The sequence below is a fragment of the Camarhynchus parvulus genome, chromosome 5, assembly GCF_901933205.1.
Source record: "Camarhynchus parvulus chromosome 5, STF_HiC, whole genome shotgun sequence".
Taxonomy (NCBI): domain Eukaryota; kingdom Metazoa; phylum Chordata; class Aves; order Passeriformes; family Thraupidae; genus Camarhynchus; species Camarhynchus parvulus.
The window spans coordinates 23,411,711-23,424,878 of record NC_044575.1 but is presented as its reverse complement, the minus strand read 5'-3'; the positions used below and the strand labels follow the sequence as shown (position 1 = coordinate 23,424,878).

The 13,168-nt window shown below is 56.3% G+C and overlaps 1 protein-coding gene across 1 annotated transcript in view; it reads left to right on the top strand.

The window, feature by feature from the left end:
- The first annotated feature begins 11,559 nt into the window (after positions 1-11,559).
- DGKZ (diacylglycerol kinase zeta) overlaps positions 11,560-13,168 on the top strand; it is a 46,523-nt gene continuing 44,914 nt past the window's right edge. The window contains exon 1 of the mRNA XM_030949112.1: positions 11,560-11,807. Within this exon, the coding sequence (XP_030804972.1) occupies positions 11,620-11,807 (188 nt within the window). The 5' untranslated portion in view covers positions 11,560-11,619. The remainder of the gene's footprint in view (positions 11,808-13,168) is intronic.

The following is a 13,168-nucleotide window of genomic DNA, read 5'->3' as shown; positions in this document are numbered from 1 at the left end:
GCTCCTTTAACACAGCCAGACCAATCAGAGCCTTTCCATCAGGAGAAAATTTCCCTTCATCTTGACAAATCCTCCTAATTCTGCAGTCTACCAGATATCTCTGAGCTGCTCAAAGCAGACACATTAGGATCTTTTGATCCCCGCTATGCCTCCCAAAATGCACCAGCCAATCACACCTACCAATTTGGCTACAGCAACTAATTAGAGCAGATTGAGAGAATTAGCAGAGCAAGAGTCACCTTCTTTACAAGTCACCTTCAGCCTCACTCAGTTGTGTTTGGTCTGCTCCAAGTGCCCCAGCTGAGCTCTGCCACAGCAAGCTGGGCTTCTGTCAGGGTCACATTTCTCAGAAGCCTCTGCACTGTCAATTCATACAAGCCCTGAACAAAAAAATGCTAACAGAACATGGACTTTGTTTTTCAGAGACAAATTATTCCCGATTGTTCTGTTACCAGGCCAATTAAAAACAACAAAAAAAGATAAAATACTTAGGTTTTGTGGCTTGCTGCTGCCAAAAGGGTTACTGGCAGTGCATGGTAGCAGCCTGGTGGGTATGTTTTGTTTGTTTCAGAAGGATATGGGCTGTTAGGGCTCTCGGGAGAGTATCCATGCTCTCCAAGCCTTGCATGATCCCTCTTGCTGTTCCTTCTTGGGAGTTGTGCTAGCAGTTGTCTCACATATCCGTCAAGGGATAAACAGGCTTTGTTCCCGCTACCAGGCAAGAAGCCTGGGCTTTTGGACAACTTCTGGGGAAAATGGGGCAGTTGCACCCATCCCCCAGGTGCTTATGGGGCTTAGCACCTGGATGGACACTGACTCGGCCTGCCTCAACAAATCTGTGTTGATTTTCTAATCTGGCGGCTGAAATGGGGCTTAGAGGTGAGCAGGGTGGAGGTTTTTCTTGTGCGCAGGGAAGACGACTGTACCTTCACAGAGCTTTACTCACTAGAAATGCTGCTTCCTAGAAAGCTCATGCCCTGCCTACGCCTGCAAAAACAAGGATGGGGTGTGTATGGTAAATACCATTATGCCTTTGCACTGTCCCACATGCCCACACAGAAGGAAATCAGGGCACAGGAGAGGCACATTCCTGTGTGTCCCCTGGTTACACAGGTAAGCACCAGGTAAGCAGGTGACTTGGCTCAGCTGAAGGGTGCCAGGAGGACAGGACTGACCCAATCCTACTGTCCAGCCCCATCATCCTCAGGCAGCATCTGCCTGCTCTTCCCAAGTCTTCAGGGAGCTCCAAGTGAAGGGTGACCCCATTCATGAGAGAAACATGAAACATCCAGCAGAGTCAGGTGGGCAGAGAGAGATGCAGAAGTCTGTGTGATCCATTACATCACCTCATGCAGGCATATCCTGATATGTCTCCTCCAGACGAACAAAATCTGACCTGCCCTGCCTGTATGACAGCTATATAACCTGGCATGTGGGTAGAAAGTTAGAAATCCCCTGTTGGCAGATTCTCCCCACAGGAGGGTTTCTGTGGAGCAAGAAACCAGGCCCCTTGGGAATGCAGGAGGCGCTTACTGTCCAGGCCTTTACTCTGACTTGACCAAAGGTGCTGTTAGTTCAGGGCTCTGCTGTGCCTGGCTCAGGGGTCTCCTGTGCCTGCAATAAGGGTCTCTGCTTCCCACCCTGAAGCTCCTTTCCTATGGCGTTGACACAAACACCAGTGAGAAATGCTCTGCCTTCCTTCCTACCTGGAAGTCTCAACCCTGCTCTCACCCAATTTCCTATTTGTCTCCATCCCTGACTGGTCATCCACTTCCTCAGCCTGGTGGCCACAAACTTCTTTAACCATAAAGGACAAGACAGATGTTTCCCAAAATTCCCTGGGAGCAAGAGGGAACCAGCATTTTGCATCCCCTGTAGCTCCTCTGGGGAGCTCATCTTTGTCCTGCCCTGACAGCCCAGCTGGCAGAGATGAAGGTGGCTCCCATATTCCATGGCAACAGAGGCTCCCTAGGCCAGGAAGAGCCCAGGGCAGAAAGAGAAGCATCTCACTGTGGGTGGTGAGAAGAACAGGTGCCATGGGGTACCTGCTGCTTCTCCCTTTCCATAGCCTGCTCCCAGCCTCTGTGGGCAGCAGGAGGACATGGAGCAGGGCCATGCATCCATGCAGGGAGTGCTGGCAAGCTCCCAAGCAGGTCTGTGTCCCTGCAAGGGAGGATGAAGCTGCTTGCCCCGGGCCAGCTGTGCTTGTGCAGTGCTGCTGGGGGAGGGCTCACCCCGCAGCACTTCAGCTTTCAAGAAGAACAAAACCCCTGTGGGGGCTGGAGGGGCTGAGTCACACAGTGAGGAGGGTGGGGGCTCCCTGCCAGTCACGATTCTGTGGAGGAGTGGGTTTGGGGGCTGTTGTGCCCCTGAGAGAAACAAATCCCCCAGGAGTGCAGCCAGAGAGAGATATCATTGTGACTTTTAGAGCCAGACAAAGGTTCAGTAACTTGAACTGGAGGTGCCAGTGGGCTGTGGTTACCAAGAAAAGACACAGCACTTCCTCAGCCCCTGCTGCTTCCCAGGTTGGGGTGAAAAGCGGCATGGGAACATGCTGTTCCACAGCACCCTGCAGCAGACGTGCCACAGGGCCATATGGAGGTAATGAAGAGTGCTGGCACGAAGGATGAGATGCTCCTGATGACTTCCATGGTGATACAACAGAGCAGGTTGAGGACAGGTTCCTGCCCCCATCATGCCAGACTTTCATGGGAAAACACTGGGATTACAGGTGACTGCAACGTGCTCTTCATGCAATACACGATTGTAGGACCTTGCCATGACGCAGGGGATGGCTCTTATAGACAGGAACTTTGAATTTTCCAGGGCCTAGCAGGTAAAGGCACAGCATGTGAATCTGGGACAGAACAAATCAGGCACATATGGGAGCTTTGTAGGGATCTCTTAGCCCAGCTGACATCCACAGCATGAGGGTGGGCTTGGACTCGGGTCACAAAGTACAGCTGCAGCCTGGGACGAATAAATGATGCAACTTTTCTGATGTATGTGGGCAGAGAATAGAAGGTCGTTTCTACCTCTGGATGCCAAGATTGGAGAAAAATTGACTTGAATAAGGAAAAATCAGGAATAAAATAGCCTCCTAAGTGGTAAGGAGCTGAATGAGCCAACCGGAAAGATAGAGGCCATGCTACAGCACCACCTCTGCTCAGATGGGTACCACTGCCCACAGCTGGGGACCCTGTCCCTGAACAGATGTCATCCATGGTGGATGATTGGATATAGCAGCAGGTACTTTGCTCTGCTGGGGTTGCTGCTGTCATGCAGTTTTCCAGGCTACCTGACTTCACCTGACAGCAGGTCTGGTTAAGACAAGTGACCAAGACCCAGCTCCCTGAGCAGCCCTTGCAGGCAGGCAGATGCCAGCTGGACTGCGGGCAGAGAGGGGCAGCTGAGTTGCCACCCTCCTCTGCCTTCCCAGACTCTGAAGAGTTAAGTGCCAGTTTCAAGTGTCTCTAAGGTGACACCAGGCTGCCTGCTGGATGCAGCTCCCCGCAGCCCCCTCCCCACGCACACAGCACACACTCATGCTCACTTTCTGCTTTGTCTTTTGAGAGCTGTTCCAGGCTTTGTTCACAGGCACTTTCCTCTCTGCCTACCTTTCCCTGCTGCTCCCGCTCAGCTGCTGCCGCTGGGGACAGTGACGGATGTGCCTGGCTCCAGAGGGACCTTGCAGAAGGCAATCCAAGCTCTTTTTCACTCATTTGCAAGCATTGCTATCCCTGGACTGTGCCTCTTCAGTGAGCGCTGTGCTCCCCACTGCTCTCACAGTGCCAGCGCCTCCGAGGAGCAGCACCAACATCTCCAGGTGTGTGTCAGATATTCCTCCGCTTCAGTGGCAGGGCAGTAGAGACAGCAGGAGGCTGAGCTGCTGCGTCTGAGCTATTCAAGCTGCTATCAAGAGGCCAATAAATAACAGTGCAAAAAGTTGGACACTGTTTTTTCTCGTGCTTGTGCTCTCTCAGGGAGCTACGCCTTGCTGGAATTGTCCCACGGCCCTGGGGAGGCGAAGCGGAGCAGCACTGTGGGACTCCGTGGGACAAGACCAGGCTGCCCAAGAAGTTCTGGGGGCAAAGTGGGACTCCTTGCCTAGAGAGACACCTCACTCCAGCATGGCTGAAGGTCCCGGGAGCTGGAGAGACTTCTCCCCTGCCAGGAGTGATGCTGAGGTGGCCAGGGGAGCGACAGCAAACTTCCAGGGAGCAGCAGATACAGAGAGCACTGGACAAGCACAACGCTTGGGCCTCCGCAGCATGGATCCAGCTTGGGAGGAGATGAGAGGAGCAGTGGCCGTGGCGGAGGTGGAGGAGCAGTTCCTGCACTTGGCCATCAGAAAGCAGGTCTCCTACAGGTAGGAACGGCTGGGTCTCCAAGTGTCAGGGATGCACTTGGGCACTGGGGTGGCCTGTCACTGAGGCATCTCCCTCTCGTGGGGTCAGAGCTGTCTCTTTCCACTGACTACCAGCACATTCCAGAAACCATCTCAGCACAGAGCCATGCAACCAGTTATTCCAGTCCCTCCCATTGCATGCAACAGCCACCTCTGCGGTGGCAGTCTCATTATCACCTTTGCAGACCCCCTTATTTTCCTTCTACCCAGCTCCCCCTTCCCATCCTGGGACTGTGATGCCTCCTAGGCAGTGGTCTGGGCCTTTTGAGAGGACCTTGCAGCAAGAGGAGATCTGTCCTGGCTTTTGGTGTGACTCCTCTGTTGCAACTCCTGTGCTTTCCCACCCTTGCTATCACCAAGCAAAGCTGGCAGAGGTAAAGAGTGGTTCTCACAGCTCCCACGGGGCTTATGGGAGCCACTGCCTGGTGATACCCAGGTGAGCTCCTGTTCCCAACTCCAACCATAGTGCCCGAAATCCTGCTTGGGTCAGTATGTCCAGGACTTCAACTCCATTCTTCTGTCACAACAAATAAGGTCTGCTGTACTACCCTGTCCTTTCTTTTGCTAGGAGGGTGTTTAAGCCCTTCTATGATTTACTACTCCCCATCTTTGCAGAATGGCTCTCAGGTGTAAGTGAGGAGAAATCCTTTGACCCTGCACATGCCCAGACTGGACATGAGCATTGCAGGACTGACCCTGGACTGCTGTGAGAGTCTGGGACTGAGAGGAAGAGCTGAAATCTTACCACTCTCCAGATTTGGCTTGGCACAGAGATGTCTGTGTCCTTCTGAGCTCCATGTCACCATGTCATGCCACGCTCAGCAAGTGCCACATAGTTTACAAGCAGGTGGAAACCTGACATGGAGGATCTTGGTGCCATGCCCACTGCCACGGCAGACAGAGGCAGGATGAGCTGTCCCACCTCTGGTCTGGGCCTTGGGGACCCTGGGGTGCAGAGCTCTGCCAGGGGGAAGATTTTGGGCAGGAGCCGTCGGTCAAGGCCCCCCCACCTGCACTCCCATATATACAGCAGCCCTTTCTCCCCCCTTGCAAGGGCTTCAGTGCAAGCTGTGAGCAAATTGCTCTCTAATACTGCAGTAATGGGAACTAATGGGAAAACTTATTAGTGCCTGCAGAGCAGGAGGGGCCTCAAAGCTGAGTCATCCCCAGCACTTGTTATTCGTGTGGTGGGTGGCAAGCAGAAGCCAGGGTGGCAGAGACCTCCCCAGGTACCCAGTGTCCCTAAGCCTTGCCACAAGCTGGGGCAACACACAGCCCTCCTGGTTCTCATTCTGTACCCAGGGCTGCTCACTGGGGCACCAGACAGAGCTGTGAGGGTCTCTGCCCTGATGGCATAGAGGATGAGGAATTACTGTGCCAAGCAAAGAAGGATTTTCTCCTCTTAGCTGTCTTCTCCAGATGTGCACAGTGCATTTTGTGAACAGATTAGCCAGCTGCAATTTTCCAGCCTCCCCAGGGCAGGAAGGGACCATATTGCAACCTAAATTATCAGCCTGAATTTGTTCTGGAATTATCCAAGGTTGCTAGGGATTTTATACAACCTGCCCATCCCACCCCAGCCACCCCAAGCAAGTGGCTCAGTTGACAGGTTCCAGCCTGTGCTACCCTTACACAAAGCCCCTCTGTTCTACACAACCCTCACAAGGGGTCTCTTTGCTAGGGACTTTGCCCTGTCCAATGCAGGCTTTGCAGAAGGGATGATTCTGAGAGGTTGGAGGGAATGCTGCAGCAACCTGCACACCAGGAGCAAAGGAAGAAACGGTGATTGGGATGAGCTGCTTCCTCCACCCTGTGTTTTGGATGGCCAAGCAAAGGGAGGAAGAAATGGGAGAGGAAGTGTCTGGGGGTGGATATCTGCTTTTTCTCTCCTGTGACACCCATGTAGTTTTGGGTCTGGCTGCTTCCTCAGGCAGGTCAGGTGGTGATGGAACTGTTACCCAGAGGTGGGCTAACCTTCCATCATGTGCCCCTCCTGCAGCATGGAAAGTCCTAGGGGACCGACAGAAATTCCCTTGCTGTGCTGTCTAGCTCTGGAGACACTGAACCCTGGTACAGAGTTTGGAAGACCTTCTCCACGAGCTGTGGGCATCACAATTATCCTCAATGTCAGCTGAAGGTTGGAGGCCCCAGTCCCCTTGCTGCCAACCTACCTGCTCCTGCTGGGACCCATTAGTCATCACGAGGGGCAGGTGGCATAAGCTGCTATATAAAGCTTTTGAAATGAGCAGAAATTATATTAATCCCATGGAAATAAAGTTCCTTCCATAAATAGCTGCCACGGTGTATGGAGGCGCCTTGAGCAAGTGGAAGAGAGCTCGGCACTCAGGTTATATTTAGGGCTTTGAGTAGCAGTTTCGTGCCAAACTTATTAATGATGCTGGCTTGTGACCAGATTTCCACATTCTGGGACAATTTGCCCAGTAGGGAGGTCCTCTGCAATACCAGAAGGACCCAATGCCCTCTGTCACCACAACAAACCCAGAGCAAACACCAGGGTTGTGTGCCTCAATCTCCAGACAGTCACTTCGGCCAAGGGGAATCCAAAGTCAGCTCCTGCTTGCCTTGAGTGTCTCCACCAAGGTTTTGTGGTGGGGCAGGATCATCTCTAGCTCCCAGAGTGGGATAGTTCCAGTGGCAATAGGGCAAGCTAGAGGCTGGCAGAACTTTGCTGTAGAGAAAGCTGACCTGGAGCCAGAGAGGCCTGGGACAAGTGGTGGCAGGTCACAGCAGCGCCCTGCAACCCCTCCTGAGCAGTTGTGGGCTCCCTCTCTATTTCATCATTGCTTTCGGGGTGATACTTGCAGCAGTAACCTTTGTCACTGCCACTGCACCCAGCAACCCAGTCGGGAGGGGTGTTTACCCAGAAAGGAAACCACAAGTGCACAAAAGCTCCTGTACGAGCTCTCTGCAGGCTCTGCCAGGTCGTACTCTTTGGCTCTCGGTCACTTTCAGAGGTAGCGCCCAGACCAGCCCACACACCAGAGGGCTCCACACAGCCATCTCTGGCAGCGGGAAGGGGGGTCCTGTGTCCCTCTGTGCTCCCCCAGCCAGCTCCCGTCCCCGCTAGGGAGATGTGAGGCACCTCGGCAGTTCAGTGTGGTCCCCGGCTGGCAGATAGGATGCAGCTAATGCAACTCACAGGCTGTTCTGTGCCAGGGAGCTAAATATAACCCGCAGAGTGGAGCAGAGGGGGCTGCTTTGTAATGTAAATAGCAAGGGAGCGTGGTCATAGAGCAGGCAGGCCAGAGGGGAGAGCTGGCAGGAGCTGCTGGAGAGAGGGAGGTGGGAGCCCTGAGCAGCCCAGGGGAAGATGGTTGCAACTCTCTGCTGTCTTCTCTTCCTTTTGTCTTCAGATCTGGACTCTGGATGTTTGTAAAGTCTCAGGACAGCCTCGGCAGTGCAGGGGCTGAGGAAGAAGGAAAGGAGAGCCTCCACTGTCAGCACGGAGAGAGAGACAGAGAGGCGATCTCCTTCCTCCAAGTCCTGCCTGCTGGCCTTTTAATCGTGTTAGCCCTGCTCTGCAGAGCAGCATAATCAAATTCCCATTCGTTTCCAGCAAGCCAAGCCTGCTCCACTCTGACAGAGGCATCTGTCTCCGCATGCCTCTGTGCAGCAGGGGAGAGGAGATGGGTGGCACAGACAGAGGGAAGAGCTAGAAATGAGCAGGTGGCTCCTCACAGACTTTGGTCAAGGGTGACAAGTGTCTCACTATCCCCTGCCTTGATTCTTTCCAGAACCAGGGACAAGCTCTGCTGGGCCCCATTGTCAGACACAGGCTGTAGTGCATGGCACAGGGGTGGGATGGGGTTGGAGCTGGCATCACCCTGTGCTTGGAGCACAGTGCTGGTGTGCGTTCCCTCTCATTCTGGCTCTCATTCTGGATCTTCCTATGCGCAAGGCAGTGGTGAACTGGATATGGGACCGTGTGTAACAAGAGAGAGAAACATCCAAAGAAGTAATTTTGGAGAAACATTGAGTTTGTAGGTACAGCCTGGCAGTGTGGAGACATACCTGCAGCAGGTCAGAGAGGGATGGCATAATGCAGCTCCAAGCCCGTTCTTAAACCAGGCATACTCCCTGCTTTAAACTGACCCAAGACCCTGCTGCTGCCAGAGGGGATGATCCTGCCCTTCCTCCTGCTGTGGCTTCTCCACATCAGGCAAGCCTGGTCAGCTCTCTGAGGCAGCAGGACACAGCTTCTCTCCCCTGTTTGTCCCCACAACCACAGCTTCAGCCTTGCACGTGGTGTAGGTGTGTTGGGGGACCATGGGGTGGGACTCCCTGAGTAGGCCAGCAGGGAGGTTTTTAGGGGCACTAACCAGGATTAGGGGCAATTCCAACCATGATCCAAATACTGGTGTGTGGGGAGAGCTGGCATTCCTGAACCAAGAGCCATCTCTTCCCCTGACCACTCCCTCCCTTATCTGATCCCTGTTCACAATGAATCCCACAGGCAGGTATCCTGCAGAGTTTGGCTGAAGCAAGCAGCTTAATCCTTTCAGTACCAGGGTGCTGCACAAACTAGCATGAAGACAAGGGTGCCAGTTCACAGTAACATCCAGCACAGTGATCCCCATCCCTCTCCTGCGCTGCCTACAGAGAAGCCTGTGCAGCACGGTCTGTCTCCTCTGGTCTTCTGACCAAGAACAGCCAGGAATGGGATTTCTAGGGGTTCTTCCACAGTTTTGAACCAAGCCCAAGGGACAGGACTGTGAAAGGACACATGGACACAGCACACAGACGATGGTGAAGGACTCAGGGCAGGGTGTGTTACTTCTCCAACAGCCCCACCAAGCCCCAATACTCCTGATGGTCCTGGGTAAGACTAGACACCAACACCACAAGACAGTGCATGAAACATGAAAGGGAAATGTCTGCAGGCAGGGAGAAAATGCAACTAACCCATCATGGCATGCAAAGCAGCAGGGATGATGAAACCTTTCCGCAATAACAAAACTCTCCCCTCCCTGATCTCTGAGCTGGAGTTAGGCATCCAGGACCTGCCTTTTCCTCTCTCTGCACAGTAATTAATGCAGTGGGTTGCGTTCAGTTTCAGAGCTTGCCTGGTGAGATCAAGGTCTGTCAATGTGGTTTTTTTTCTTTTGATGACGGAGTTTAAAGCAAGACCATGTGCCCCTTTAGAAATGCCATCTGTGCAGGTTGCCAGGACCAGCTTTGCTTGCTTGCTTTTCTCTGGCCCATAGAAGCTGACCACAGAGCCTCTTGGTGATCTGAAGCTTTCCTGGAGCCACAGCATACCAAGTAGCATCTGGTTGTGAAGAGCTGGGGTTTTTTGAGGTGGGGATAGGCTGGGCCTGCAGACTTAGGCTGTGCCAGCCCAGACTGGGGGATGGACGATGAATGTCAGGCTGTTTCTCCATTCTTTGGAGGCTGGCCAGGAGCCTCCTACATGCTTCTACTTTTCACACTGCCAATTCCTGGTTTACCAAAGCATTTTTTCAATGAACTCCAGTGCAGATTGAGCAGCTGCTGGAGGTTGTTTTCAGGCCTGCCACACAGGGAGGACATATACACCCAGGAGTTGTGAGTGCTGTGGTGCCCTGCAGGGTAAGGACGTGCACGAACCAGGGTGGGTGGCAGGAGGACAACACCACTGCTACGGCCTTGGTGTGCGCGGTGGTGCTGGGGCAGCTTTGGGAGAGGGGGCTGTCTCAACTCTGGGGGCATTCAAAGAACCACCCAGCAGGGGAGGTGCGGCTCCTCGGCGCGCAGCCCAGCGTGCCAGGACATGCCTCTGCTTGCTGAGGGTGCGCACGACGCTTCACTGGAGACGACCCAGCAGAGGAGGTGGCCAGCGCCGTGGGAATAAGGCCGCGCAGCCGGCTGCAATGACAGCCGCCCTCACACTTCCAGGAAGTGCAGAGAGAGGAACCAGGTGGAGGTTGCAAACAAAGCGGGGCCCCGGCCGGCGGCGGAGCACTGCCAGGGACCTGCCCTCGGGATGACTCCGGAAAGCGGCTGCTGGGGGAGGAAGAGCGAGAGTGAACCCCGGGCTGGCTAAGCACATCAGCTCATGCTGCGGCAGATGTGGCGGCATCGCTCCTGGGACGTTCCCCAGAGCCCTCCGGGGGACGTACACATAAGGTACCCACCGAGCTGGGCTCCGCTGCCTTCCTCTTATTGTTGGGGGGTTAAGGTGCTGTGGCGAGTGCTGACAGCCCGTGGTTTGGGGGCTGGGGGAAAGGCTTCCTGTGCTTGGCCAGCGCCTTGCCCGCAATCCCCTCCTCTTCTCTTAGTGCCTGGGCTTGCGCAGCACAACCTCCCAGCCAGGATGTCAGAGGGCCGCGCGAGCGGTTTTGACGCCAAGCCCGTGAGCGGAGCGGGCCAGCCCAGCTTTGCCTGAGCTGTCGGTTTCAGGGAAACTGGCAAGTGCGTCCCCATCCCCACCAGCCCTCCTGGAAACAGCTGGTGTTTGGGTCTGCCAGTGGGACCTGACCCAGGGTGCTAAGGGTCGGCAGGAGCACCGTGCTGTGGGCAGCCAGGCCCCCACAGCCCCTGCTTTCAGCCTGGCTCCACACCCTTGGGAAGCGGGGAAGCTGTCATTGCGGCCGGCACATCTTCCATGCAGAGGAGGGCTGAAAGAGCTGCTCTTTGCCTGGACTGGCAACCATGGCGAGCAGGCCAGCCCCTGCCCCTGTCGCGGCCCGCTGAGCCAGCGGCGTCGCTGGGTTCGGGGAGAAGCGGGGCAGGCGCTCGCCGGGCTGGGTAAGAGCCTCGGTGCTGGTCTCGGCGACAAGGCCGGCGGTGGCTCCCGGTCCCTGGAGAGGGCGGTGGCGGCAGGACTGTTGGCTCCGTCCCCTCCGTCCGGCGGTGAACAATGGGAGGCGGAGGCGGAGGCAGGGGGAGGCTCCGCTTCTGCCGCCGAACCTCTTCCGAGCGCGGGGCGGCGGCGGGGCTGACACGCGGCTTCCTGAGGCGGCGGCGCCGGGCGCGGGGCCACGGGACGGGCTCCGCCGCTAGCCCCGATCCCCGCGCTCGGCAGGCGGCGCTGGCGGCGCGGCCGCCGGTGCCACCGGTGAGCGCCGCACTTCCTGCCCGCCTGCCCGTGGCCCCCGGTGGGGCGGGAGCCCGAGCCGGCCGCGCCCCCCGCCCGCCCCCGGTGCCCTCCTCCGGTGCCCTCCTCTGGCTCGGAACCGCGGTGGCGGCGGCGCCGAGCCCTGAGCTCGGCCATGCAGGCGGCTCGGCCCCCGCCGTCCGGCGGTTCGCCCTCCGCCGCCTCCTCCGACACAGCCGCCGCCACAGCCGACTCCTCCGGGGCGTCAGGCAGCGCCGAGCCCGAGTGGGGGCCGCCGCCGCCTCCGCTGGGCCGCCGCCACAGCAACAAGCGCTTCACTGGCCTCAAGCTCTTCGGGCGCAGGTGAGCACCGGGCGGGGCGGGCAGCGGGACGGCGGGTCCCGCCGGGCGGGCGAGCTCCCGGTGGTGCCTGCGCCGCCGCCCCGGCACCTGGCGGCGGAGCGGGGCCGGAGGGAGCTAGGCTCCCGGGCAAGGGCTGGCTGTAGGCGGCTGGAGCATCCGGAACGGAGGCGGCGGAGCACCGGCTCCCAAAGAGCCTCCTCCCGCTGAGCCGTCAGCAGCCGCCTCACCAGGCCCGGTCGAGGGGTTCACCCCGGCTTAGCGCAGCCGCAGGGGCATACGAGACAGGGTGTGAGGATGGAGCGGGGTGAGTTTGCTTTTCCCTCCTTTCAAGCTTGTTGCACGAGTGATGGGAAGTTGGGGAGCATTGCCCTCGCTGCGTGCGCTGTCGTCCTCGTGGAATCGGAGCCTCGTCTCTTGGGCATTCGGTTCCACCCGCCCTGAACTGCCTGTCTCCATCCCCGCATGCCTGACCCGTGCTTCGCCTGCGACTCTGGCAGTCCTGCCGCGCCGGCGGATGGCTGTGCTCGTCCCGTGCTACCGGCTGGGATCCCGGCTTCTCATGCGTCTGTCCCAGAGCTAGCTGGGCTCCTTGTGCCTCCCTTAGCCTCTCTGTTGGCCTCGTGGGGATTTGGACCGTGTAAGCGAAGTACCTCGAAGTACCACAGCCTGGTACCTCTGCTATCTGGAGGTCTTTGAAAACACTGAATAACTGAGGTCTGACGGAACCTCTGGAGATTGCCTGGTCCACACTGCTGTCTTAAAGCAGAGTCGAGTTTGATGAAGCTACTGATGTTAAGTTTTGAGTGTTGCCAGGGTGTAGAGAACACAACTTACATGGACGCCCACTCCCGTGCTTCAGCTACTCAGGAATTTTTTTCCTCTAATAACAATTAAGTTTCCATTGTTGCAGCCTGTGCCTGGTCTCTTTCAGTTGTCACTGTGCACGTCTGGGCAGCATCTGACCCAATCTTCTCTGTACTTTCCCATCAGGTTGCTGGACATAGTAATAATGTTCCCCCTCAAACTTGTCTGCAGGCCAAACTGCCCCCCTTATCTCATACTCTCCTTGTACTTGATAATTCTTACCCCCAGCCGTGTTGGTGGCCCTGTGACAAACTTTCTACGTCTCACGGGTATTTTTGGTATATGGGAGCAGTTGAAGCAGGATGCAGTGCCACCAGAGTGGTATCACACATGCTGAATGGAGGGGAAAGGCTCCAATTTCAACCTCCACATCCAAGCCAGGCCTGGGAGTGGATGGCTTGCAAGGTCACTCCACCACAGAGCGGTGTTCTCTGCTCTGGTTTCAGAGCTGTCACCAATGGCTGCCTTGAGCTCCTGGCAGTCTCTGGCCTGCTCCA